Source organism: Dysidea avara, chromosome 1 (assembly GCF_963678975.1).
Source record: "Dysidea avara chromosome 1, odDysAvar1.4, whole genome shotgun sequence".
In the NCBI taxonomy this organism is placed as follows: domain Eukaryota; kingdom Metazoa; phylum Porifera; class Demospongiae; order Dictyoceratida; family Dysideidae; genus Dysidea; species Dysidea avara.
This window is the reverse complement of record NC_089272.1, coordinates 39573359-39598087: the sequence shown is the minus strand read 5'-3', so window position 1 is coordinate 39598087 and position 24729 is coordinate 39573359. Positions and strand designations below refer to the sequence as shown.

General features: G+C 38.8%; 1 protein-coding gene across 9 annotated transcripts in view; it reads right to left on the bottom strand.

Moving 5' to 3' along the window:
• Window positions 1-24729, bottom strand: part of LOC136264438 (uncharacterized) — a 61017-nt gene that overhangs the window by 23657 nt on the left and 12631 nt on the right. For 4 of the 9 annotated variants that reach the window (XR_010705141.1, XR_010705145.1, XR_010705146.1 and 1 more), the window contains exons 2-4: window positions 7961-8176; window positions 7607-7852; window positions 5104-7555 (exon numbers count right to left, since the gene is read on the bottom strand). Coding sequence is in view for 1 of the 9 variants with exons in the window: in XM_066059179.1 (XP_065915251.1) it covers window positions 7607-7852; window positions 7961-8104 (390 nt within the window). In the remaining 8 variants the exon portion in view is untranslated. The remainder of the gene's footprint in view (window positions 1-5103; window positions 7556-7606; window positions 7853-7960; window positions 8177-24729) is intronic. The other 5 variants (XR_010705109.1, XM_066059179.1, XR_010705143.1 and 2 more) reach the window with 4 other exon arrangements.

Genomic DNA, 24729 nt, shown 5'->3' with positions numbered 1-24729 from the left:
GTAATTGTTTATTGTAATGAGCAGGACTCACATGCATAATGCCTTTTTCTCTGTATTTAATAATAATAATAATAATAATAACTGCGTAGAATTGCCAAGAAACTAATACAGGCGTTCAAGTTGCATCTTGCATTGACTGAAAACCAACCTATCAATTAACTGGAACGCTGTTGTGCATGGCGATAGACAAAACTAGCCTGCTGTCATCTTCCATACATTTTCTAGGCACGGAACTAACGTTGGGGCTTACACACGCGCCTAGCTACTCTAATCACGAGGAAACTCACCAGAAGAGCACTACCTTGACCAGTTCATCACTATGAAACGAAAAATTCTAGTGCCTAAACCGTCTGAAAGACTCGCGATTCATTGTGCCATTTTTTAATGAAATTTACGGGAGAAGAGATTCCATAAATTTGCGGGGGTTTTGACATCCCTACCAATAGTCTCTTGTACAAACTAGCTATACCCCAGTTCAAAATATCGCGAACGCGACGCGGAAATGTAACAAAGGTATAGCGATCATATAACGGATAGTAGAGTGTGTTTGGTAATTATGAGTCACTTAAATTCCAAGCACCGCTATCACCTAATACAGTGACCCCAATATTTCATAGTATATTATAAATTAAAAAATAAAGTAGGAATCCAAGCGATAAAAAGTAGTGAAACAAGAGAAGAACGATGGTAGCTATTACTTACTATTATTATTATTTATTTACTGTACAGAAACCTCCATATGGAGTATATAGTACAACAGATTAAATTAAGAATAAATTGTAGTGATTGTACTTAGCTATAATTAATACATTGTTTAAATGTGCTTAAGGTAGGTGATTCCACAGTGCTGCTAGATAGGTTATTCCATAATTTAATTGTAGAGGGGTAATAAGAGTAAAGGTAAGAATCAATTTTGGAGTGTGGCTGCAAAATCGTTGATCGTGACCCCGTGTTTGGCTTGCTGTTGGGATTAAATAGGTTCCATTATCGATATTACAGCATAGCTCGGTGGGAAATTCCTACTTCGGCATCGTATAGCCATTATTTTGTGTTCAGTGCCAAAGTAGGAATTTCCCACCGAGCTATGCTGTAATAGCTACCATCGTTCTTCTCTTGTTCGCTACTTTTTATCGCTTGGATTCCTACTTTATTTTTAAATTTATAATTTTTAATATACTAGTTTGTTTAGTTTTTTTTTGTAAAGGCATACAGCTATCTATAAACATGTGACTGTTCTATTAGGGTGACTGCTGTGTTAGAGTACCTCGAGGCAGCCTGCAAGATGTGCGCTTTCCCAAAAGGGGCGTGGTTTCGATCGATTATAGGATATGTCGAATCAGCCTTCCAAATTGAAGGTGTGTGGTCACTGAATTACAGCTAGTGCAAAAAGGGTATGTCATCGTGGTTTCAATCGATAGATCGATAATGCGTACAATGAAGAATGGGCGTGATCTTGTGACCTATCGTGAAGCTATCTAGCTAGTACCAGTACCTCCGTACAGTACCCTCCGTCATAGATTATATCAGTAAGCAATATAATCTATTCCTCTGTACAGTAGCGTAGTCTATGCGCCTTAAATAATCTTGTGGCGTCTATTATGCTGCTTAAAGAAAGTGTTGATACGGAAAATTTACGCCTCGATATGGTTTCGTTGGATGAAGAAGACAAACAGCCTGATTGAAGGGGAGTTTGTAAAAGACGGAATAAGGAATAGCGGAATAACGGAATAACTCGCATCACAACGAATGGGTATTTATATGGCTTATGCAATGTTAGGGTGATTGTACTGTTACAGCTGTGAACTCATCCCTCGTAGATATCCTTACAATGTAGGGTGATTGCGTGTACTGTTACAGTTGTGAACTACACTGCTTCGTCACTCATAGATGTCCTAGCGAAATGATTACTATACGCTCTTACTACTACTGTATGTAGCTAAGCTAGAATATACAGTAGTTAGCTATTAGTTTCGTTTTCGAGTCTTCATCCTTCCAGTGGAGGGATGAAACAAAACGACTGCCACGCCCCCTTTGCTCATGTCGTTGGTACCATGCTTAACATACAGTACCCGCTTACGAAGTGCAAAATTACATTTGATTATAGCTCTTACTAGCTACTATTGTATGTAAAGTATGGTACCAATGTCGCAAGCAAAAGGGGGTGTGACAGCCGTTTCGTTTCATCCCTCCACTGGAAGGATGAAGACTTAAAACGAAACTAATAGCTAACTACTGTATATTCTAGCTGTGCTAGCGCAATGATACTTAGCTACATACAGTAGTAGTAGTAAGAGCATATAGTAATCACTTCGCTAGGACGGCTATGAGCGACAAAGCAGTGTAGTTCACAACTGTAACAGTACACGCAATCGCCCTAACATTGCAAGGATATCTACGACGGATGAGTTCACAGCTGTAACAGTACAATCACCCTAACATTGCATAAACCATATAAATGCCCGTTCGTTGTGATGCGAGTTATTCCGTTATTCCGCTATTCCTTATTCCGTCTTTTACAAACTCCCTGATTGAAGATAAAAAGGAAGAAGATCCATCCCTCCTGGAGGAGACTGAGTGTGGCCCCGACTAGACATTGGGTGACCTGCAGTTCGATTCCTGGGGTTGGAGGGATTTTTTTCCTTACTTTGGCCCCTTTTCTGTTACACCTTTTCAGCTATAAGTCACTAAGTCTAAGTCCTTGAAATTAGGTTAGGTAATACTAAGGCTGCAGCACATGTTGCTGCAGACCTTCAGTGCTGGTCATTGTAAAGCATTAATACAATAAATACTTTAGGATTAAGGAAGAAAATCCATCCCTCCTGGAGGAGACTGAGTGTGGCCCCAACTAGACATTGGGTGACCTGCAGTTCGATTCCTGGGGTTGGAGGGATTTTTTTCCTTACTTTGGCCCCTTTTCTGTTACACCTTTTCAGCTATAAGTCACTAAGTCTAAGTCCTTGAAATTAGGTTAGATAATCCTAATGCTGCAGCACATGTTGCTGCAGACCTTCAGTGCTGGTCACTGTAAAGCATTAATACAATACAATAATACAATACAAAAAGAAAAAAGACAAGGCGCAGAGGGCACACACTCGTCGGAACCCCAAAAGGCACACCCCACTGGTGAGTTTGCTATTGTTGCGTAAAATGGTTGCCGTGCACTGCTTCGTTTGGCCTCTAGGCTTGCGACTGTGATCAGTCAGGCAGTCAAGCAGTCAGTCTAAAATTCAAAGTTTTGGCAATTTTTAAAATTCTGTATCCGGCCACCTGTAAGAGTTTTGTTGTATTTAATGCTGTTTTATGTATTACATGGACTAGTACTATTCCGTAAAGGTGATTTTCGTCTCGTAAGATATCTCTAGTATGATTTTTAAAGGCGCGATTTTGGGCGGCGCGAAAACTTCACATGGATTCCTACTTAAACGGTACGACTGTGCTGTTTGATACTACTTGTAGAGAAAGATGTAATCATATGCTATATTATCCTAAAACTTCCAAAAAATTACCTACCATATATTGGGCATTTGATCTTTTCACTGAAGCCATGTAAGCATAGGTATTATGAGTCATATGGGGGTATTATGAGTCATCATGTTCTTAAGGTCATCATTTCATGTCTAATTATGATAAATGTTATGGAAACATTTGCAGCAACTCTAAATACTGTCAAAACACCTTAGTTACCTTAATATGCAGTAGACTACGCTTCATGTCTTTGTCCTGCTTACTGCATGGTAAGGGGTACAGGTAGTTAATCTGGAATGGCATTTCTATAGTGACATAGTTTAAAGTCCTGTGTAACCTCTTAATTGGATTTGTGGTTAGCTTATGATCACTTGTTATGTTGATCTAAAGTGTAGCATCCCTTTCATCTTAAATCTGCATGATTCAACCTTTTAAATTTAATTTAAGCTATGTGACCCACAATACCCCCTGACCCATAATACCAGCACCTATTCTATATGGTGCTTGTATGGCTTACTACCATTCCTAATTAATTTTTATATTTCTACTTTACTCAAAAAATGTCCCATCATTTCCTCAAGTTTAATTCATTAGCATACATTGCCTGGCAACTACTAGGTATAAAAAGCTTCAAACTTATAGAATAATCATACAACCTGACTACAAGAAACTCAGTAGAAATGATCTCTAATCCTTTCTTTTTAGGTTTAGTTGTCCTTAGCTACAGTTACAGTGCCATGACAGCTCCATGCAATAATACGAACACATTGGAGGACACTTTACAGAATATAGCTAACATTAGTAGCTGTGCAAAGGGCATCCTAAGGGTAAGTAGTATTCTGTTACTGTAATAGTAAGTTATAAGTAGTTTTCTGTGTGATTATGTGTATATAAATGCACAAAGGTACATTTACATGTACATTAATTTACAGGGTGAACCAAGGAGTTTGGGTAGTTGTGATTGTATGAGAAATGATTCAAATTTGACTTTTGCCTGCAACCGGTATACACTTTTAAGAGACTTGAAGCAGTGTCTGCACAAACAGCTGCAGACTATCACCTCATCTGATGATGTGCTTGCTAACTCTAGTAATCTAGAATTGGTCCACAACATTGCTACAAGTCTACGGTTATTACACAGGATGGCTGAGTTGTTCAACAATATTGAGGTTAGCAATTAAATCATGCACATTTGTGCACCTATCCCATTGTATAGTATCATCCCTAACTTATGGCCACACTACAAGTTTTTACTATACATACATAATTAATGTAATACATCTTCCACTCAGATGCTGAAAACTAATAATACATGTAGCGAGAATTACACTGATTGCTCAACCTCAAATAATACAGCAATGTATGCCACACCAACAGAAGCTGTGTCACATGGTGTAACAATTAAAGCTGAAGACATACAAGACAACTACTGTGGATTTCAGATAACCACCTATGCAGCAAATTGCTCCTTTTGTCAGAAGTTGTTGAAAGAGAATTCAACTATACAAATATGTATAGATAGTTAAGTGAACACTATAGGAATTTTGTATTGTATTTTTGGTTTGATTTTTGTTTTCTGTAGTTTGGATAAATAATGCACACAAAATACAAATATAATTGAACTTCAAATATAGTCACCTGTATAGAAATGCTATCAAGGTCAACTTCAAATTCCTGTGTTACTCCACTGCCTATTAATCAAGGCCAAGAAATCGTGGTCCAAGATTAAGTACATAGACAAATTTCACCATATTCAGTACTAAGTATAAGAGACAAATAGTTACAAAATTGTACAGATATAAGGATATTAAGAAGCGATCTGGCACAAATGACTACCATGAAAGTCATGTATTCTATGAGGTGCCATTTGAAACAAAATTATCTTACCTGTTCTCTCTCACATTTTACGCTTCTGATATGTATTGAAACAGTTGAAATTGAAAACTGAAAAACTAAAATTAGTAAAAACTTCATATTAACAGGTGCCTCTTGACAATAAGACCACCTCTATAATAATTCCACCTCTTAATAAGATCACTTCATTATAGTAGTACATATGATAAGTATTAAAATCCACTTGTAGCTGATGGTTACTGCAGACTGTGCAAAGACACAGGCTCCACACTATAGTGTGATGTATGCAGGCAATCAGTGGTATCACCTTCCAATATAATAATAAATGTTATACGTACTAGTAATAGCATGGGTAGCAGTGAAATTTGGAATAAATACCACGAGTGTTGTATTGGAAATTTATCATTTCCAATACAACAAGAGTGGTATTTATCCCAAATTTCACTGCTACCCATGCCATTCCCAATTAATACCATACTCGCTGCATATACGCTTGCTGTGCATTAGCGTTGCTATGTACACAATTTGTCACTATGAACTAAACAAGCGTCAACACCAATTGGCGCTACATTGTTAACATAAATTCTAACCAAATGAAATTGCAATTAGCTACAACTTTTTCACTGCTGTCAGTGAAATACGGGATAAATTTCACTGCTACTATTGAGACTTTTGTATGGGCAGTGAAACAGGTATGGTATAAAAATATATACAAGCTATATACATGAAGTCTATCAATTATTATTTTTAGGTTTCTCTAATATGTGACCCAGTCTGAGAAAACCGGTATAATCGCCTATGTCAGCAGATTCGATTTTTCACCAAGGACACAAAGTTACATGAATAAACTATCTAATTCCACATTTAAAATCAGCTAGACTTGAGTGGTCTGGTTTTGCTGGCTGCTTTTCCCAAGCCCAGTGGCGATCCGTACGTGTGGTGTGGGGCCTTAATGGAGCTCTGGTCAGCCTGGGAATGACTGTATGTGGCTGTACAGCTCTGTGGTGTTGAATAAGTACCTCTGCTGTGAATTTCCTTCCGTTTTAGCCTGTTTTGAAACCTCAATGGCTCAAAACGTGGCCTAATTCATCCCTTGGCCTTCCTTCTCAATTTTTGAACACCATCTTTCCCGCCTTCCAGGGCCCCCACGTCCCACCCAGTTTGCAGCTCGCCTGGTACACTCAACCTCGGTTTAAAAACTATCTAAAATGGCGGGAAACTTAGTTGTTGGCTACTTGCACAGTGGATGCTCTGGGAGTAGTGATGTAAACCCCCCCCCCCCGAAAAATTGTGGGATTATTATCCCGTAAATTGTATTGCAAGAGCGACACCGAGTGGCACAGTGGTTGTGCGTTCTGTAGGCTGGTTAGGCGGTAGGTTCATTGGTTTCATAGTGTTGACTTAGTAAATATGGTGCGCCTCTGGTGAGTTTCTTCGTGATCAGAGCAGAAAGGCTTTTGGTTAAACTCCAGCGAAAGTTCTTCCCATAGAAAACATGTGGGAGAAGAGTATCGTTGTTCGCTACGTGGAGAAGTGGTCCAGCTCGTGGGTTGAATGGTTTTTGCCCATTGCAAGATACAACTTGAATGTCTGCAATAGTTTATTGGCGATAGTACACACTTCATAATACAAAGTGACGTAATTCCGCATACGTCACTTGTTTTTGTTTTGTGCCATGGCTACCAATGGTGATCAATAAAGAAGTCTGGAGAACCGCCTACTTGTTTGTTTAGCGGTTACTAGCTATTACAGAAGCAAATGTGGCAAACATATATATCAATCTACACGCTCTACAAGGTGCTGTAGCTAAAAATAGACTTTCTTCTACTTTTAAAAATCATGTGACCTCTCTACTGGGAGGTTAGGAATTGGTGTAAAACGTGTGAAAATTTGGTACACATACCTTCAACCATTGGCGAGCTACGACACACTAAATACTTAAAACCGGCATTTCTCGATACTTTTAAATAGGCGATAAGCCCGGTTTTGTCAGACTGGGTTACATACATTTATGTTTGTACCATTTTTGAATTGGCATTGAAAGGCATTAGATCGATTTTCAACTATCTTAGCTGTAACATTGTTATAGAGTGTACAGTTGTTGTCAATACTGAATTTTTGACCAACAATTCGCCATACTACCAAATATTTCAGACTGCTTGTAGAAGTGTTTCTCATACAATATCCTGTACTGTTTTGCACTAAACTTTATACACTCTCGCTTTGATAGCATAACCTAAAATGTATGCATGAGCCATTAGTATTTTATACATAATTGCATACTTACCTCAAGCTTTTGAAATAGTTTGCTTTGTGTCTGAAAAAACTTGAATAAACCAATTAAAGTTTTCAGGGATAATTTCAGTCTGCATATCCTATTGAACAGGAAGTATTGCAAATGGTACTTGATTGCCATTGCTCTGGTAAAGTGTTGGCATTCTGGACTAAAATTCTGAATCATCTCAGTGGTCATCTGAATGAGGTGAGCATCCAAAGACTGATTGCTACACACTGCTGAAACCTCCTCTGGTTTCTGTATATCATTAACAAAAATCATGCAATAATATAATGCAGACTGACAAAATGGTGCACAATACAGCTTTGAATAATAACACTATACCAAAGACCGATATCGGCTTACCAGTTTCTTTAAACAACTTTTGTAATGTTTAGCTACATCATAAACTTCCTTCAGTAAATTGCTCAGTGCAGTAGTATTCACTTTAGTAGTACCTTTTGTAAAGCTAACTGTAATGGCCAGTAAAATTGCAACTTTAAGAAACATAGTAAATAGAAATCCTTTAAATCAATGCAATAATAAATTCTGCTGTCTTTAAAGCTGAACATCAACCTGCAACTTTTATAGAAAATATACAGCAGTTTCTAAGCAACTTTAGCTACTGTAACACTACACATAAATAATGCATTAATGATCACTGATAGGCACCAGCCTATTATGCTTTTAATTTCACCTACAGTATTATGCTATGCTGCAGTGTTCAAAAATTTATTATAACCTATTGTGCTCAAAATTATGTTCATACATTTTGCTTCAACCTCCATGTTTAACTAATAATTTTATACTTGTATGCAGTATATGGATGACCTGAAAGTAATTGCTTAAAATTAACCATTGGAAAATAATTGCGACCGGATCTGCGAAAACCCGACATAATGGCGCAAGCCTAAATTTTCAGTATAAGCCATTGATTTGCAATGGGTAAAATATTTGTGTACTCAAAAAAATCGTAAATTTTTAAAACACTTTGTTTTTGTGAAGGAAGGGTCCTATGATAAACGTTTGAGAGGTGATCTAATATTTCTTTTCAAAATTCTTAACAATTATTTCACCACCGATTTTACTGATATATATACGTACTCAAGATCTATTACCAGGGGGCATCAATTCAAATTGTTTAAGGAACGCTCAAGACTATTATGTAGATCTAATTACTTTATCAATAGAATCACCAACAATTGGAATAGTTTGCCTAATTATGTTGTAAATAGTTCTTCGATTAACACTTTTAAATCATTATTAGATAGTCATTTAATTGATTCAAGATTTATTTTTGTATAAGTTATTTAATTGATTCAAGAGTTATTTTTGTATAATTACTGCATTGATCGGGTATGCAGGCTGTGCCTTTACCCGTATTTAATCATAATCATAATCATAATCATAAAAACCTGACATCATCTTATTCGCCTACTCAAGAGGAGTTCACAAATCTTTGTTTAGTTGCAGTAGACTAAATGATACGTAATGTATGGGCGTTTGTTTACGTCACGTCGAAACGATCGTACGCGATCGATTTTTCTTCACTGATTTCGTCTCTGTATGCAGTGAAGAATGGTAATAGAAGAAAAAATTTACCCAGTAATGGGCTCCCCTATTCATGGCGAACACAATGGTGCAAGTTGCAACTCTGCACAGCATTGTATTTGTAAGTTAAAGCCGTTTTTGTAAGCGCATGTAATTTATTTTCCCAATACTTGCTGTACAATCGATCTTTCCGTTGTTGCTACTTTGTAGGGCTGTAACTCCAAAAGTTGTTGCCATATGAGGCTGAAACGTGGCCAGAGCATACACTTGGCTAAGTAGATTATAGATATTCAATAATAAAGAATTTGAAAAAAGCGCCATTATGACGGATTTTCGCAGATTAGGTGTCACAGTGATATATGTTTCCCCGGGTAACGTGTTTCCGCACACATATCCCTAGGGATCCGTGTTTCCCCGCACACATATCACTAACTCGCTAGCGACCTACAAGTCACAGTGATATGTGTTTCCCCAGGTAATATGTTTCCCCTTTAAAGTCATGTGCAATGTACGTAGTGTTAGCATAGGCACGCATGCACATTTAATAACCATAGCTAGCCATTGCACCTACCTATAGCTACTACCAAGAGTTAATAATAAGAGAGGAAAGTGTCTAACGCCGTATAGTCCTGTAATAGATGATCTAATCCAAAACAGCCAAGCTGTAAAAAAAGTGTGCGGCCCTCAGAAAGGCTATGGTGAAAAAAGATGTGAAATCCAAGGTGGCGGCCAAGAAATGGCTGTGATGGTAGGTTAATGGTAAAAATTTTAATAAAAAACAATTCAGGTGAATTTTTGTGCCGCTTCACAAAATTTACCTAAATTATCATTATTAAAATTTTTACCATTAACCTACCATCACAGCCATTTCTTGGCCGCCACCTTGGATTTCACATCTTTTTTCACCATAGCCTTTCTGAGGGCCGCACACTTTTTTTACAGCTTGGCTGTTTTGGATTAGATTTCATTTCTTTTTGTATTTGTATACCCCAAAGCCGGCCTATGGCCAGCTTTGGAACCTTTTTAACCAATTATTTTTTCTTTACTACAGGAAGAAGAAAAGATGAAGTAGATGTACTTTAAATATTTTATCAGTAAATGTACAAATTATATATATAATACATATGTGACCGGATTTGCGAAAAGGGGCCTTCCAAACACATCCAATTTGCCAACTTTGACAATTGATCACTTCAGATTGGAAAGAGCTATTGCCTTGAAATTTGGGCAGTGGTGCGCACCACTATAGCTGAATACATGGTAAACTTTTCAGGTTAATATGTTACTTGAATACTGAGTTATGATCTCCAACGTTTACGGAATATTGGATGTGTGTGGAAGACCCCTTTTCCACACATTTGACATACCAGCAAACAAAATGTCATAACTGTTGACTCCTTGCACTGATTGACTTTCTGTTTGTATCAAAATGTAACCAACTAATGTAGGCATATTCATGGAAAATTGCAGACACATGCTTGCAATGATACAAAAGTTACAACGTTTGGAAGTTGAACAAATGGGTCAAATTTTATGTGTGAAAAAGGTACCTTTTCGCAAATCCGGTCACATATATTGATTACAGAAATCTCCATGGTGGTTTCTTTGTAACTGAACACTCTACAAGGTGACTTCTTCTAATTGCTCTCTCTACAGGGTGAATTGTTTGTAGCTGAACGATCTACAAGGTAACTTCTTCTAGCTGATCTCTCTACAGGGTGATGTGTTTGTAGCTGAATTCTGTAAAGGTGATTTGTTTGCAGCTGAGCTCTTTACACAATGGTTTCTTTGTAGCTGAACTCTCTACAGGGTGATTTGTTTGTAGCTGAAATCCCTACAAGGTAACTTCTTCTAGCTGATCTTTCTACAGGGCGATTTGTTTGTAGCTGAGTTCTCTACAGGGTGTTTGTTTGCAGCTGAATTCTCTACATGGTGGTTTCTTTATAGCTGAACTCTCTACAAGGTGACTTCTTCTAGCTGATCTCTCTACAGGGTGATTTGTTTGTAGCTGAACTCTCTACAGGTGATTTGTTTGTAGCTGAACTCTCTACAAGGCGATACTTCTAGGTTATCTCTCTACAGGATTCCTTGTTTCTAACTGAACTCTCAACAGGGTGATCTGTTCATAGCTGAACTTTCTACTGGGTGATTTGTTTGCAGCTGAACTCTCTAAATGGTGGTTTCTTTGTAGCTGAACTCTCTACAAGGTGATTTCTTCTAGCTGAACTCTCTACAGGGTGACTTGTTTCTAGCTGATCTCTCTACAGGGTGATCTGTTCATAGCTGAAATTTCTACAGGTGATTTGTTTGCAGCTGAACTCTCTGCAATGTGACTTCTTCTAGCTGAACTCTCTACAGGGTGACTTGTTTCTAGCTGAACTCTCTACAGGTGATTTGTTTGCAGCTGAACTCTCTACATGGAGGTTACTTTGTAGCTGAACTCTCTACAAGGTAACTTCTTCTAGCTGATCTTTCTACAGGGTGATTGATTTTTTTGCAGCTGAACTCTTTACATGGTGGTTGCTTTGTAGCTGAACTCTCTAAAAGGTGACTTCTTCTAGTTGAACTCTCTACAGGATGATTTGTTTGCAGCTGAACTCTCTACATGATGATTTCTTTGTAGCTGAACTCTCTGCAGTGTGATTTGTTTGTAGCTGAAATCCCTACAAGGTAACTTCTTCTAGCTGATCTTTCTACAGGGCGATTTGTTTGTAGCTGAGTTCTCTACAGGGTGATTTGTTTGCAGCTGAACTCTCTACGTGGTAGTTTCTTTGTAGCTGAACTCTCTACAATGTGACTTCTTCTAGCTGAACTCTCTACAGGGTGACTTGTTTTTAGCTGATCTCTCTACATGGTGACTTGTTTCTAGCTGAACTCTCTACAGGTGATTTGTTTGCAGCTGAACTCTCTACATGGTGGTTTCTTTGTAGCTGAACTCTCTACAAGGTAACTTCTTCTAGCTGATCTTTCTACAGGGTGATTTGTTTATAGCTGAATTCTCTACAGGGTGATTTATTTGCAGCTGAACTCTCTACAAGGTGACTTCTTCTAGCTGAACTCTCTACAGAGTGATTGATTTTTTTGCAGCTGAACTCTCTACATGGTGGTTTCTTTGTAACTGAACTCTCTACAAGGTGATTTGTTTGTAGCTGAACTCTCTACAGGGTGATCTGTTCGTAGCTGAACTCCTTATAAGGTAACTTCTTCTAGCTAATCTTTCTACAGGGCAATTTGTTTGTAGCTCAGTTCTCTACAGGGTGATTTGTTTGCAGCTGAACTCTCTACATGGTAGTTTCTTTGTAGCTGAACTCTCTACAAGGTAATTTCTTCTAGCTAATCTCTCTACAGGACGATTTGTTTGTAGCTGAACTCTCTACATGATGTTTTCTTTGTAGCTGAACTCTCTACAAGGTGATTTCTTCTATAGCTGATCTTTCTACAGGGTGATTTGTTTGTAGCTAAACTCTCTACATGATGGTTTCTTTGAAGCTGAACTCTCTACAAGGTGATTTTTTCTAGCTGATCTTTCTACAGGGTGATTTGTTTGTAGCAGAACTCTCTACAAGGTAACTTCTTCTAGCTGATCTCTCTAAAGTACAATTTGTTTGTAGCTGAACTCTCACATGATTGTATCTTTGAAGCTGAACTCTCTACAAGGTGATTTCTTCTAGCTGATCTTTCTACAGGGTGATTTGTTTGTAGCAGAACTCTCTACAAGGAAACTTCTTCTAGCTGATCTGTCTACAGGGAGATTTGTTTGTAGCTGAACTCTTTACACGTGATTTGTTTGCGGCTGAATTCTCTACATGATGGTTTCTTTGTAGCTGAACTCTCTACAAGGTAACTTCTTCTAGCTGATCTCTTTACAGGGTGAATTGTTTGTAGCTGAACGATCTACAAGGTAACTTCTTCTAACTGATCTCTCTACAGGGTGATTTGTTTGTAGCTGAACTCTCTACAAGGAAACCTCTTTTAACTGAGCTCTGTACAGGGTGAATTGTTTGTAGCTGAACTATCTACAAGGTAACTTCTTCTAGCTGATCTCTCTACAGGATGATTTGTTTGTAGCTGAACTATCTACAAGGTAACTTCTTCTAGCTGATCTCTCTACAGGGTGATTTGTTTGTAGCTGAATTCTGTACAGGTGATTTGTTTGCAGCTGAGCTCTTTACAGAATGGTTTCTTTGTAGCTGAACTCTCTACAAGGTAACTTCTTCTAGCTGATGTATCTACAGGGTGATTTGTTTGTAACTGAACTCTCTACAGGTGATTTGTTTGTAGCTGAACTCTCTACATGGTGGTTTCTTTGTAACTGAACTATCTACAAGGTGACATCTTCTAGCTGATCTTTCAACAGGGTGATTTGTTTGTAACTGAACTCTCTACAAGAAAACTTCTTCTAACTGATGCCTGAATAGGGTGAATTGTTTGTAGCTGAACTCTCTACAGGGTGATTTGTTTGTAGCTGATCTCTATACAGGTTACTTATTTCTAACTGATCTCTTGAATTCTGTTCAGGGTGACTGCTCTATTAGGATGACTGCTCTATTAGAGTATCTCGATCTCGCACTTGCTACACCAAGTTGGATTTTGTGTTATAACTCCGTGGCTTTAAGTCTGATTCTTCTACACCATTGAAGAGCCTTTCTAAGATGATTACTCCATCTGTACAGTGAATTTCAAAGCATTACCCCCATGAGGTTTATCTGGTAGGCGTGGCAAGTATTCGTTTTTTATTAGCTAATCTCGGTTGCGTAATTGTTACACACTGTTGGTTTTGTTGTTGTATCTTCCTGGTTTTTAGCTCGATTTCTTTCAAACCACAAAAGGTTTGAGGTTCAATAGTTAACCTATTCACCCACCGATTTTCAGCTTCTTCCCATACGCGGTTTACCCTGTAGGCGTGACAACATATTGGTGTTATTTTTTCGTGCATAATCGCTCATAACTCTTTGCCTGTTTATCGTATTCCAGCCAACGTTGGTACCGAGATGCGCCTTTATACCACCCTTCTGTGTGCCAAATTTCAAGGCAATCGGATAACGCGTTCGCGTTTTATAGCAGTTTTTGTAAGTGTGCGAAAAGAGTAAGAAAAATAAGAAGAAAAAAAACGAAGAAACTAAGCCAATTTTTGAAGACGCACATCTCAGGAATGCCTGAAGCGATTTCGCTCAAATTTGGAATGTGGAGTACTGAAGTTGGAGGGAATGTACACAGCAAAATTCGTCTTGTTTCATCAAGGCAGCACAGAGCTACGGAGGTGCGAAAATTGCGTTTTCTTTCTTCCTGTCAATATATTCACGGGGTTGCGCGCCGGCTTCTTGGGCCGCACGACACACTACCGTGTGTCTTGATTGCGCAGAAGTTAAACGGCTTCTTTTCCGCGTAACGTACAGGCTGACTAGTATATTTTCGCATTTACCTGTGGTCACTCTTTTACCATAGAACATGTTCTGTCTTGCCCAAAGGGCGGGTTTCCTTCTCTGAGACATAATGAAGTGCGTGATCTAACTGCCAATTTACTTTCCGAGGTCTGTAACAATGTTGTCACTGAACCCCACCTTCAGCCTCTTTCTGGTGAGACCCTTCAATACAAAACAGCCAATCGTGATGATAACGCAAGGCTTGACATTGCAGCTAATGGTTTTTGGGGAGGACGATTTGAGAGGTCATACTTTGATGTCAGAATTTTTAACCCTAGTGCACCCTCAAATCAACTCCTACACTCTGCATACCGACGTCATGACAAGGAAAAGAGACGTGAATACCAACAACGGGTTCATGAAGTAGAGAATGCCTCATTTACTCCCTTAATTTTTACCACTACTGGTGGAATGGGTGATGCTGCTACTCAGTTTTATAAGAGATTGGCCAACCTTTTGAGTGCAAAGCACAGTCTTTCCTATGGAATAGTGATGGGATGGCTGAGATGTAAATCGAGCTTCTCTTTGTTGAGGTCTGCAATTATGTGCATTCGCGGTGCCAGGTCCAGTTTGCGCTGTCCCATTGCTGAGGCACCGATTGCTGTGCAGGTCGCTGAGGCCCATATGTAAGATATATTTGTTTATTATGTACTGTTTTATCTTATGACATTAATTAAAAAAAATTTTTTTTTAATATATGTTTTCGCATTTAACCACAAAGGCTATCCCAGACACAACGGCGTGCGTTCAACTCGATGTTCAAGTTCACCACGAAGAGTAGGGCTGGGCGGTATTGGAGTTTTGCTTCATGATATATCGTGCAGAAATATATCACGATATTACTATTTATCGCGGTGAGAGAGAACCATCACTAATAATTGATGAGAAAACATGCATGATTACAAACAAATTATATATTATGTGTTATGTGTCCTCGGACAACATGCGACCACATGTCTGACCAACAGTGGACAGCAGTGGGCATGGCAAGGAAAAAAAAATTATATTTAAGTACAAAACTAAAGTTACAGCTTAAATTATATACAGATTAAAAACAGTCCGGGTTGACTGCTATATTAGAGTAGACTGCTATATTAGAGTAGCTGACATTAAAGATGACTGCTATATTAGAGTAGCTGACTGCTAAAATTGACTGCTATATTAGAGTAGCTGACTGCTAGATTAGAGTAGCCGACTGCTATATTAGAGTAGTTGACTGCTATATAGTAGCCGACTGCTATATTAGAGTAGTTGACTGCTATATTAGAGTAGCTGACTGCTTTATTAGGGTATCTCGATCCTAGCTGACTGTTCTATTAGAGTATCTCGATCTTTGTAAAAAAATTGACTAGCTAGTACTAGGTCCTTGTTTGCAGTAGTATCACGTGTGCATTATAACAACCTTAAGGGCTTAATAAGCTGTCACAAACACTAAAAATAGTAATAATATCGATATCGTAATATTATCGTTTCACCGAATTCTACGCGATACAGATATCGTTTCATTGCAATACCGCGGTATTACTATAATACCGAGAAACCGCCCAGCCCTAACGAAGAGCATCGCTCTGTTGCGTAAAGAAGTGTGGCTGTTAACCTCGAAGATAACTCTGGGAGAGAGCGTCTGAGAAACCAATAAACACTGGTCTGAAAGTCAGTCTCCCACTTCTCCTTCACCACCTTCCTTAGCTTTCTCCACCAGTATTCCTTCTGATCCTTTAGAGTTAGCCCTTCTGTCAGCTTCTGCATGCTCTTTTGTTGGCCCTCCTCATCTTGAGTCTGAGGCTCTTTCTGTTGTGATGAATTATGTTATGACCTGTCCTGTCTCAGATGAGGTGGGATCTATTCTACGGTACGGAACGGAACGGAACGGAACGGAATGATGGACTAAACTACGGAACGGAATGCTTTCTCAAATTGAAGCTTGCAGCTTACCATTGCTGTACAAGTTATCGGTGGCACTTCCAGCTGGTAAACAAACGTACCCCAAGAAAGATAAAACGAACTTAAGGATCGATTGTGGGTTTTTGCTGTTTATCTTCGGATGTATCAAGTAGGGAACTTAATGCATGACTTGTTTTTGCTAATATGTGAGTTGTTTTTGCTTACTTTGACTTTAGAATGTACAATCTGGGGCTCAGCCTTTCTAATAGGCATAAATCCGGCAGTATGTAGCAACACTACAAAGGAAACAAGTATGGTGACAAGCTGAATCAACTCTGTCAGGCTAAACAGAATCTAAAGGAATTTTGTGCACTGTGTGAGGAGCAAACATTCAGATACCTCAAGGAGGCTATATTGTGTGAACATCAATGATTCATTAACAGAATGGTGGACTACATAATGTCAGATATCTTAGCCTGAGTAGTGAGTTGAATCCAGGATGGGGTCTATTCTACAGAATGGAATGTTTTCTGAATCAAAACTTACAGCTTGTCTAGCCGCTATCATTGCTGAAGTTGCATTCATCAGTGGAACTTCCAGCTAGGAAATGGAATAGGATAATAATAAAATATTAATAGCTGTTTCATGCAGTGCATTGTTCTATTACCTGATATATCAAGCAGGTCTCTTCAATTCATTTATTGCATGACCAAGGCAAGTTTTGTTACTACAATACAGTAGCTGATTGGATGTCAGTTGCTTTTGGTGATCTTGACAAGATAAATAGTTTAGAAGACCACTCTATTTCTTCAGTTTCAGAGCGTAATATCCAGAGAAATTAACTAGAAAGTTACTGGTGACAGGAAAAGTCTAGGTGATCATGACTTTATTCAGTCTAATAAACAGAATATATGGTTGATTGAGTGAGGTATCACTTGCAGAATGTTCAGATTAATGAGGCTATAGTTTAAGAACAGATCAAGGATTATTTATTATGCTTAATGTTGTGGTTATGATGTTAAGATGCTAGTGTTACACTGGAGAAATTGGTGCTCTAAAGAGCATGCACTTCAATTGTGGTGAGTTCTAGCTAGCTACATTGTGTTTAACAGTACTAGCTAACAGTTATTGAGTCTTCACGCTACTTATGAATAGTGCTCTTAGGCTGTCCGTAATCTGGAAATGACCATTTAGCTGTTTCTGTCAATTCTGCCATTTCTGCCATTCTGCTAAATCTCTTTTCCTACAAAAAAGGGTCACTAAACAAAGAAAAAAACAACACAAAACTCAGCCGGAGCTCGAACCCTCAGACAACCAGCAATGAGATGCATGCATGGATTCATTGAATTTTTGTTACAGTTGGAGACATTAAATATCCAAAAGCAAACTGACTGTATAATATTAATTCACTTGCTTTATATTTTCTCAATTTTGAGCCTGCATACAAATAATTAAATTTTTCTCAGTCCTAGAATAAGATGGGAGAGTCTTTGTTTACTTATACTGTACAACTTCAAAGGAAATGAAGAATAAAATTAGTAAAACCACAACAAGGTGAATTACAGATTTAAATACTAAATATGAATTAGAGCCTTTAGATAATTATTGTTCCAAAGCAAAATTGTAGATGGAAAAAACAAGGACTGGTGAGATCTTGGTTATTTAATGACAGCGGTTGGAGATTAAAAGGGTGGTAACTTCTTGTTCTTGAATATGTTGCAAAGTGGAGGTACAAATCAAAATGGGATATCAATTTCATTATGAAAAATTTGTATACTTAAATAATCTAGCATTACTGTATTCATTTGTCCTCCACTTAAATATGCTACAACAGTGTCGGTACATTGGCAATCTACCTTGAAATCTCAACTCTAGAGTAGATCCAACACAGAGCAGCCCACACTGTAACAAATACATGTGATCCCACTGTAATTTCATGGACCAGCTGGACTGGGAATCCCTTGAAAATAGATGAACAAATTTAACCTGTTTTGTTTGAAGTGAAGCATTGAAATGTTACACATTAGAAATCCTAGGATTCTTAGGTGGTATGTAATTAATGTGAGTGTTCCATTTCAGGTCTGACTAGATACACTGAAATTACACACAAACACATCTTGGTCCAAATCACATTTGCCTGGTGGCTACGGGCATGGTTTCACATGCATAGCTAGGCTTATAATTGAGATTTGGTTGATCTTGGAGTTTTGGCATTTGACCTGATTCAAGGCTAGCAGTCAGACACATCCTTGAATTTGTGCAACAGAAAAAATCAGTTCACTATTGAATACAGCATTAGTCTACTGCACCGGCTGTTAATAACTCCATGCATACAATTCAGTGATGTTCGCAGAATATAGCCCCTTTGCGATCAGCCAAAATATTTGCTCCTCTCACACTGCACAAAATTCTTCAAGTTTTAATTCAGCTGGCTCTTTCCTGTTATCAGTGTCTTCCTGCTTGCTTTATTTGTACACTGACATATGACTTGAAAAGCCGGCCCAGACTGTTTTCTAAAGTCAAAATGAGCAAAGCTCACATAAAGTGCCCTTCTTGGTATATCCGTAGATGAACCAAGGATGAACATCACTGATACAACTCATCCCACAATTAATACTTCGTTACTAATGACAACCAACAAGAACCCACAATTGATCCTTTAATTCTTTTTATCTTATGTTTAATCACCCACTGGAGGTGCCACTGATAACTCGTAACGGCAGTTTCAGCAATGGTAAGTTGCAAACTTCAATTTGAGAAAGCGTTCCGTTCCGTAGTTTAGTCCATCATTCCGTTCCGTTCCGTTCCGTTCCGTTCTGTAGAATAGTCCCCACCACTGTTGTTCACATTCCCCGCAGTGTTCGTCCTTTGCTAGCTAGAGTCTTGTCTACCGAGTTTCGAAATGCAATTTCTTCAGTCTGGGGCTTTATGCGTCTTTTTCTGTTTGCTAAACTGGCACTACGTATGCCTCCACTTCGTGAGCGCCGCCGTCGTTTTATTTTAGCTTCTGTTTTGCTACACCGCCTTCATCTCTGGTCTCAGCCCGATGGTTTGTATAATCTTTGGAAAGCTCTACAAGATGATTTACATGTCTCTCGCTCCAGTCACTGTATTCAGTCTTCAAAACACAATATTTCTCGAGCTTTGTTCTGGGCTCGGGAAGGTAGGTACAGTAATGCTGTACAGTCTCTTAATTCTACCGGTGTGGCTGATAAGAATGATGATTTGGCATTTCAAGAGTTGCTTCAGCGACATCCTGTCTCTGATCCACCTTCTTGTTCGGCCCCCAAGACTGCTTCTTTAGTTGTACATGAATCTGCTGTATTAATATGTTTGAAGGGTTTTCCTCGTGGTACCAGTCCCGGTGCCTCTGGTTTACGGGCACAACACCTTCTTGATGCAGTCAGTGGCCACACTGCACCTTCTGCTGAACTTTGCCTTACCACCCTCACTTGTCTGATAAACTTTTTGCTTTCTGGAAAAGCTTCTCCATCGCTTGCCCCTTGGTTGTGTGGTGCCCCTTTAACAGCTCTTCTGAAAAAGAATGGGGGTGTTCGCCCTATGGCAGTTGGTGAAATTCTTCGTCGCCTTTCCAGTCGTCTGTGCTGTCAGTCCGCTCGTCCCTTTCTCTCTGACTTTTTACTACCTTATGGTCAAGTGGGTGTTGGTATCCCAGGTGGTCTTGAGGCAGCTATCCATGCTGTCCGTCATTCTCTTTCCCAATTTGGCAATAATGAATATGAAGAATGCATTTAATGAATGTAATCGCTCAGCTTTTCTTGATGGTGTGTCTAAAGAGTTTCCAGAGATTCTCCCTGGGTGTATTGGTGCTACAGTCAACCTGCTGAGCTGAGGTTTGGCCACAGGCGTATTCTTGCTTCCACAGGTGTCCAACAGGGAGATCCTTTTGGTCCCTTACTTTTTTCTTTGGTGTTGGTGCAATTTCTTCATTCCATCTCTTTTAGTGAAACATTTCTTCTTAACCTGTGGTATTTAGATGATGGCACATTTATAGGTACTAGATCTTGTCTTCACACATTACTTTCACATTTTACTGAGTCGGGTCCCAGTTTTGGTCTTTACATCAACCTATCCAAATGTGAACTATACTGGCCTTCTGGTGACAGTTCTTTTCCTAACTTTCATCCTGCTATCAAGCGTATCAACCCCAAGAACAGTGATTTGGAGCTTCTTGGATCTCCTATTTGGGTACCTCCACAGTTTTACGATGCCTTTTTGTCTGTTCAATTTGATAAAATAGTTGCAATTCAGGATAAATTGGTTGACCTCGAGGACCCTCAAGTAGAGTTGCATCTGCTTAGGAGCTGTCTTAGCGTTTGCAAGGTCACTCACCTTTTACGTTGTGTGCCATCTTCCTCTTTGGGCTCCTTTCCCTCACATTTTGTCCTTAGGTTGCGAGAATGCCTTAGTAGAATCTTGTGTTGTGGAATTTCTGATAGTAGTTGGACACAAACCACCTTGCCATTTAGGTTAGGAGGCTTGGGCCTACGTGAATCTGAGCGTTTTGCTGTTCCTGCATTTATGGGGTCCTGTAATTCTGCCCGTATTTTAGTGTCGCGTTTAGTGGAAACTTTTGGTGTTTTTATACAATTTCCCGGGGAGGATTGTTCCCTCGCTTTCTTCGAAGATATGTCTGTTTCTGTGTTGCATAACTCCTCTCAAACTGGCCTTCAAGCCATTTTAGATGATTCACTTTTTAAACAGCTTGTAAGCAGTTCCACTATTTGTGATCAAGCACGTCTGCGTGCTTTATCACATTCTTCTGGCACCAGCAGTGGTTGGCTCAAAGCACTTCCACAGCCTGCTTTGGGTCTAGCTATTCCTCCTCACGATTTTACTATAGCTTTACGTTGTGGCTTGGCATTCCTTTGTTCCCTTCTTTACCACTCTGTATTTGTCTATCTGTCATTGACCAGTTTGGTGATCATCTGCTGGGGTGCTCTCATGGTCCCTTGAGGATCCAGCATCATAATGCTTTAGTGTCTGTTGTACACCATGCCTTGCTCCAAGATCACCCTGGTGTTCTTAGGGAGCAAGGCATTTCATCTGACCAATCTCGTCCTGGCGACATATACCACCCTGACTTTCATCTTGGTCATCCTGCCTATTTTGATCTCTCCGTCAGGAGTACCACTCAGCCTGCTGTCACATCTGTTGGTGAGATAACTATTCACTATATAGCAAAGCCAGAAATAAAGTAGTGAAATTTTACTTTTGGTTTTATGCAGATCGATTTTCGTACTTTGAAGTTATATAACGGATTTGTGGTTGCTCTTGTGTAAACAACAACTTCATAATCAAATTCCTTGTTCTATAGAGATTAAACTGATATATAGTTATATAGGATTATATAGTATGGTGTATAATAATAGCAGTTTAGAAATAGTAGATTGGATCCTCTACAAATTTGGCAGTGAGGGGTTTTAATGGGACACAAAGGAGGACACTGGTAAACCTATGAAGAATGCAGTATATGTACTGCAGTATGTCAAATGGCATGTGTCTGGCTGAAGTGATGATATCAAATCAATGAAAAAATCAAGCCTATAACTTTAGCCATTATCAAGTTACACTTGTCTGAAGGGATCAGTCAGTCAGTTACTCAGTCAGTCAGTAGAAAATTCCATTTAATAATATTTTCTTAAAGTTTTGTAGCAACTTGTTGGAAGTGTTTCGGGTCAATTGAGGGATCTGAAGGCTTGTTTTGGCTTAATTTTATCTAACCAATACTCCCTCTAAAGTCATCAGGGAAGAGTGAGGCTGGTTTTTGGGTGATGTTTTTCATGCGCCATGCCCAAACCTTAGTGGTCCCTACTATACAGTACTATGGAACTGTATGATAATTTCCTCTTTAAGTAATTTTAAGTAAGTGCAAACAAAATGTGACTACTGTACAGGTACAGTATAATTGGTATGTATAATGTATAGCTATGTAGGTTTAAATATACAAACAACTAGAGTAAACCATCCCAAACTTCCAAAGGCGATAATATAGTATGATTGTATTAGACCAGAAATTCCCCACCATAAGTGATTCTAATAAGAGGGCACTGGTGAAAATATATCGAAAACTCTTTACTACCCATGGTTGCATTTTAGCACTAATTTAGGCTAAATGTAATTAAAGTATCCATCCCAAAAACACCTTCGCTGTAAAAAAAGGGTGCGTCCAAGAAATTACCAGTACCTGGAACCCTATGTAAAAAAAACAGCTCAGAAAAGTACCTGGTAACTTAAAGAGCTGATATCTGGAGCGGCCAAGAATACAACTAACTGTAAAGTTTTAATCCATCCAACAACACCTGGCTGTAAAGCAGATGCATGTACAATTATACATGAAAGTAAAAGTAATTGGCAACTGAAACAGCTGATATCTGAAGCAGCCAAGAATGAATGTTCAAGGTATACAACTAATTCAAAATTTAAACATTGAGCCTTTATCATTCAGCTGTGTTCTATATTCACTCTTGCTACATCCTTAAGTAATTTCTTTTATTTCTATAATTGGCAGGCAATTTGGCTGCCTTTTTTGTTCTATATACTGACTATTAAAAAAGGCGGCCAAATTACCAGCCAATTATAGAATTAAAAGAAATTACTTAAGGATGCAGCTTGAGTGAATATAGAACACAGCTGAATGATAAAGGTTCAATGTTTAAATTTTGAATTAGTTTATAAGAACATTCATTCTTGGCTGCTTCAGATATCAGCTGTTTCAGTTGTCACTTATTTTTACTTTCATGTTTAATGTTGGTCATTTAATAGAGAACCACAAACAATCAGCCTTTTGTTCCAAGCTGATATTGTTCACTGGTAGTTTCTTGGATGTGCCTTTTATTACAGCGAAGGTGTTTTTGGGATGGATATCACTCATTTTTGTCAGTGATAGACTCTTCAAATATATTATAACCATTTCTTGTACTGTGTACACAGCTTCAGGATTGGAGCAGCAGAGAAAGGAATGGGGCACTCAATTATCAAGACTCGGGGAGATGGAATAGTATTGCCGCTGGTACTAACCCCTCAAGGGTGTCACAGTGCAGTATAGATGCAACCAGTGTACAAGACTAGAGCCTCGATCATCACCCTTTGACTGAATTTTTATACTTGATGAAGCAATTAAAACTAAAAAGTTGCAGTACTTACACTTTCCTCAGGGAGCATACTCCCAGATTCCCTGCCTGTTCAGCAGAATAATAGGTTTGAGCCTTACTACCACTTTCTGCAGGTGCTCCAGATGCAGCAACATAATATACAATAACTGTAGGTAATGCTAGTTAATATATATAATGCCCTAGGCAGAGCTATAGGGGTGGGCATTTTTCCCTACCATCACAGTACTGTCAGTAAGTCTTCTTGCAGTTCTTTGCCCGGCCATCATCAACTGCTGTCAAAACATTAGTCTTCTCCCCCAGGCTCTTCCTCAAGTGTGCTTATCACACAAAAATTACTGAATAAGTTTAGCAGTGCACAAATAATTCTTGACAGCTTATATTATATTAAACTACACGTACCGTATTGTTGAACCATGGCATACCACTATATATCACACGATCTATTTAGGGGAAATCTTGTGGAAGGTCCCTGATCACCTCAAGTGGACACATGTGATACACGGTTTTAAATTTACAGTCCAAGTCTTTGAGAAATTCACTCCTTGTGAGAAACTACAACACTTGAACAACACTTTAAAAAGAAAGAAGTAAGAGTCTAGAATACTGAGGTACTCAATGATTTATATGCCAGTATTGGAGGCTAACAAAACGAGGAGTGAAGTTCATCCCAGTTTGTAAAGTGCCACATCGCCTGCAATCGCCACACACTGATTAACTGTGAGGGTTTTTGGACCTGTGCAGAGCTGAAAACTTCTAATTCCACTAGCAGCAAATGCTGGTATTACCTCATGGCAAGATTGTCAACAAGGTGTATGGACCAACTGCCACCTGCCACTTACATCGGCAGAAGTCCAGGAACTTTGGCTGCAGGTTGAAGAAGTAACTAGCAAATATAACGTGTGTAATGTTTGTATGCACTCATTCACACTGCATACTGGTCTAAATGACTGAATTGGTGTATAGTGAAACCTGTCTAATCAGGTCTCTGTGTAGTCTTTTAAATCCCCAAATGTGTCGTTTGTGTAAAAAGTGATTTTATTAGGTGTAATAACTATATGTATTAAATGCTCACCTTTCAGTTTTTACAGGAGATCTGGTCATAGCATACGGTTCACCCACTAGCAGTAGCACTTGGATATGG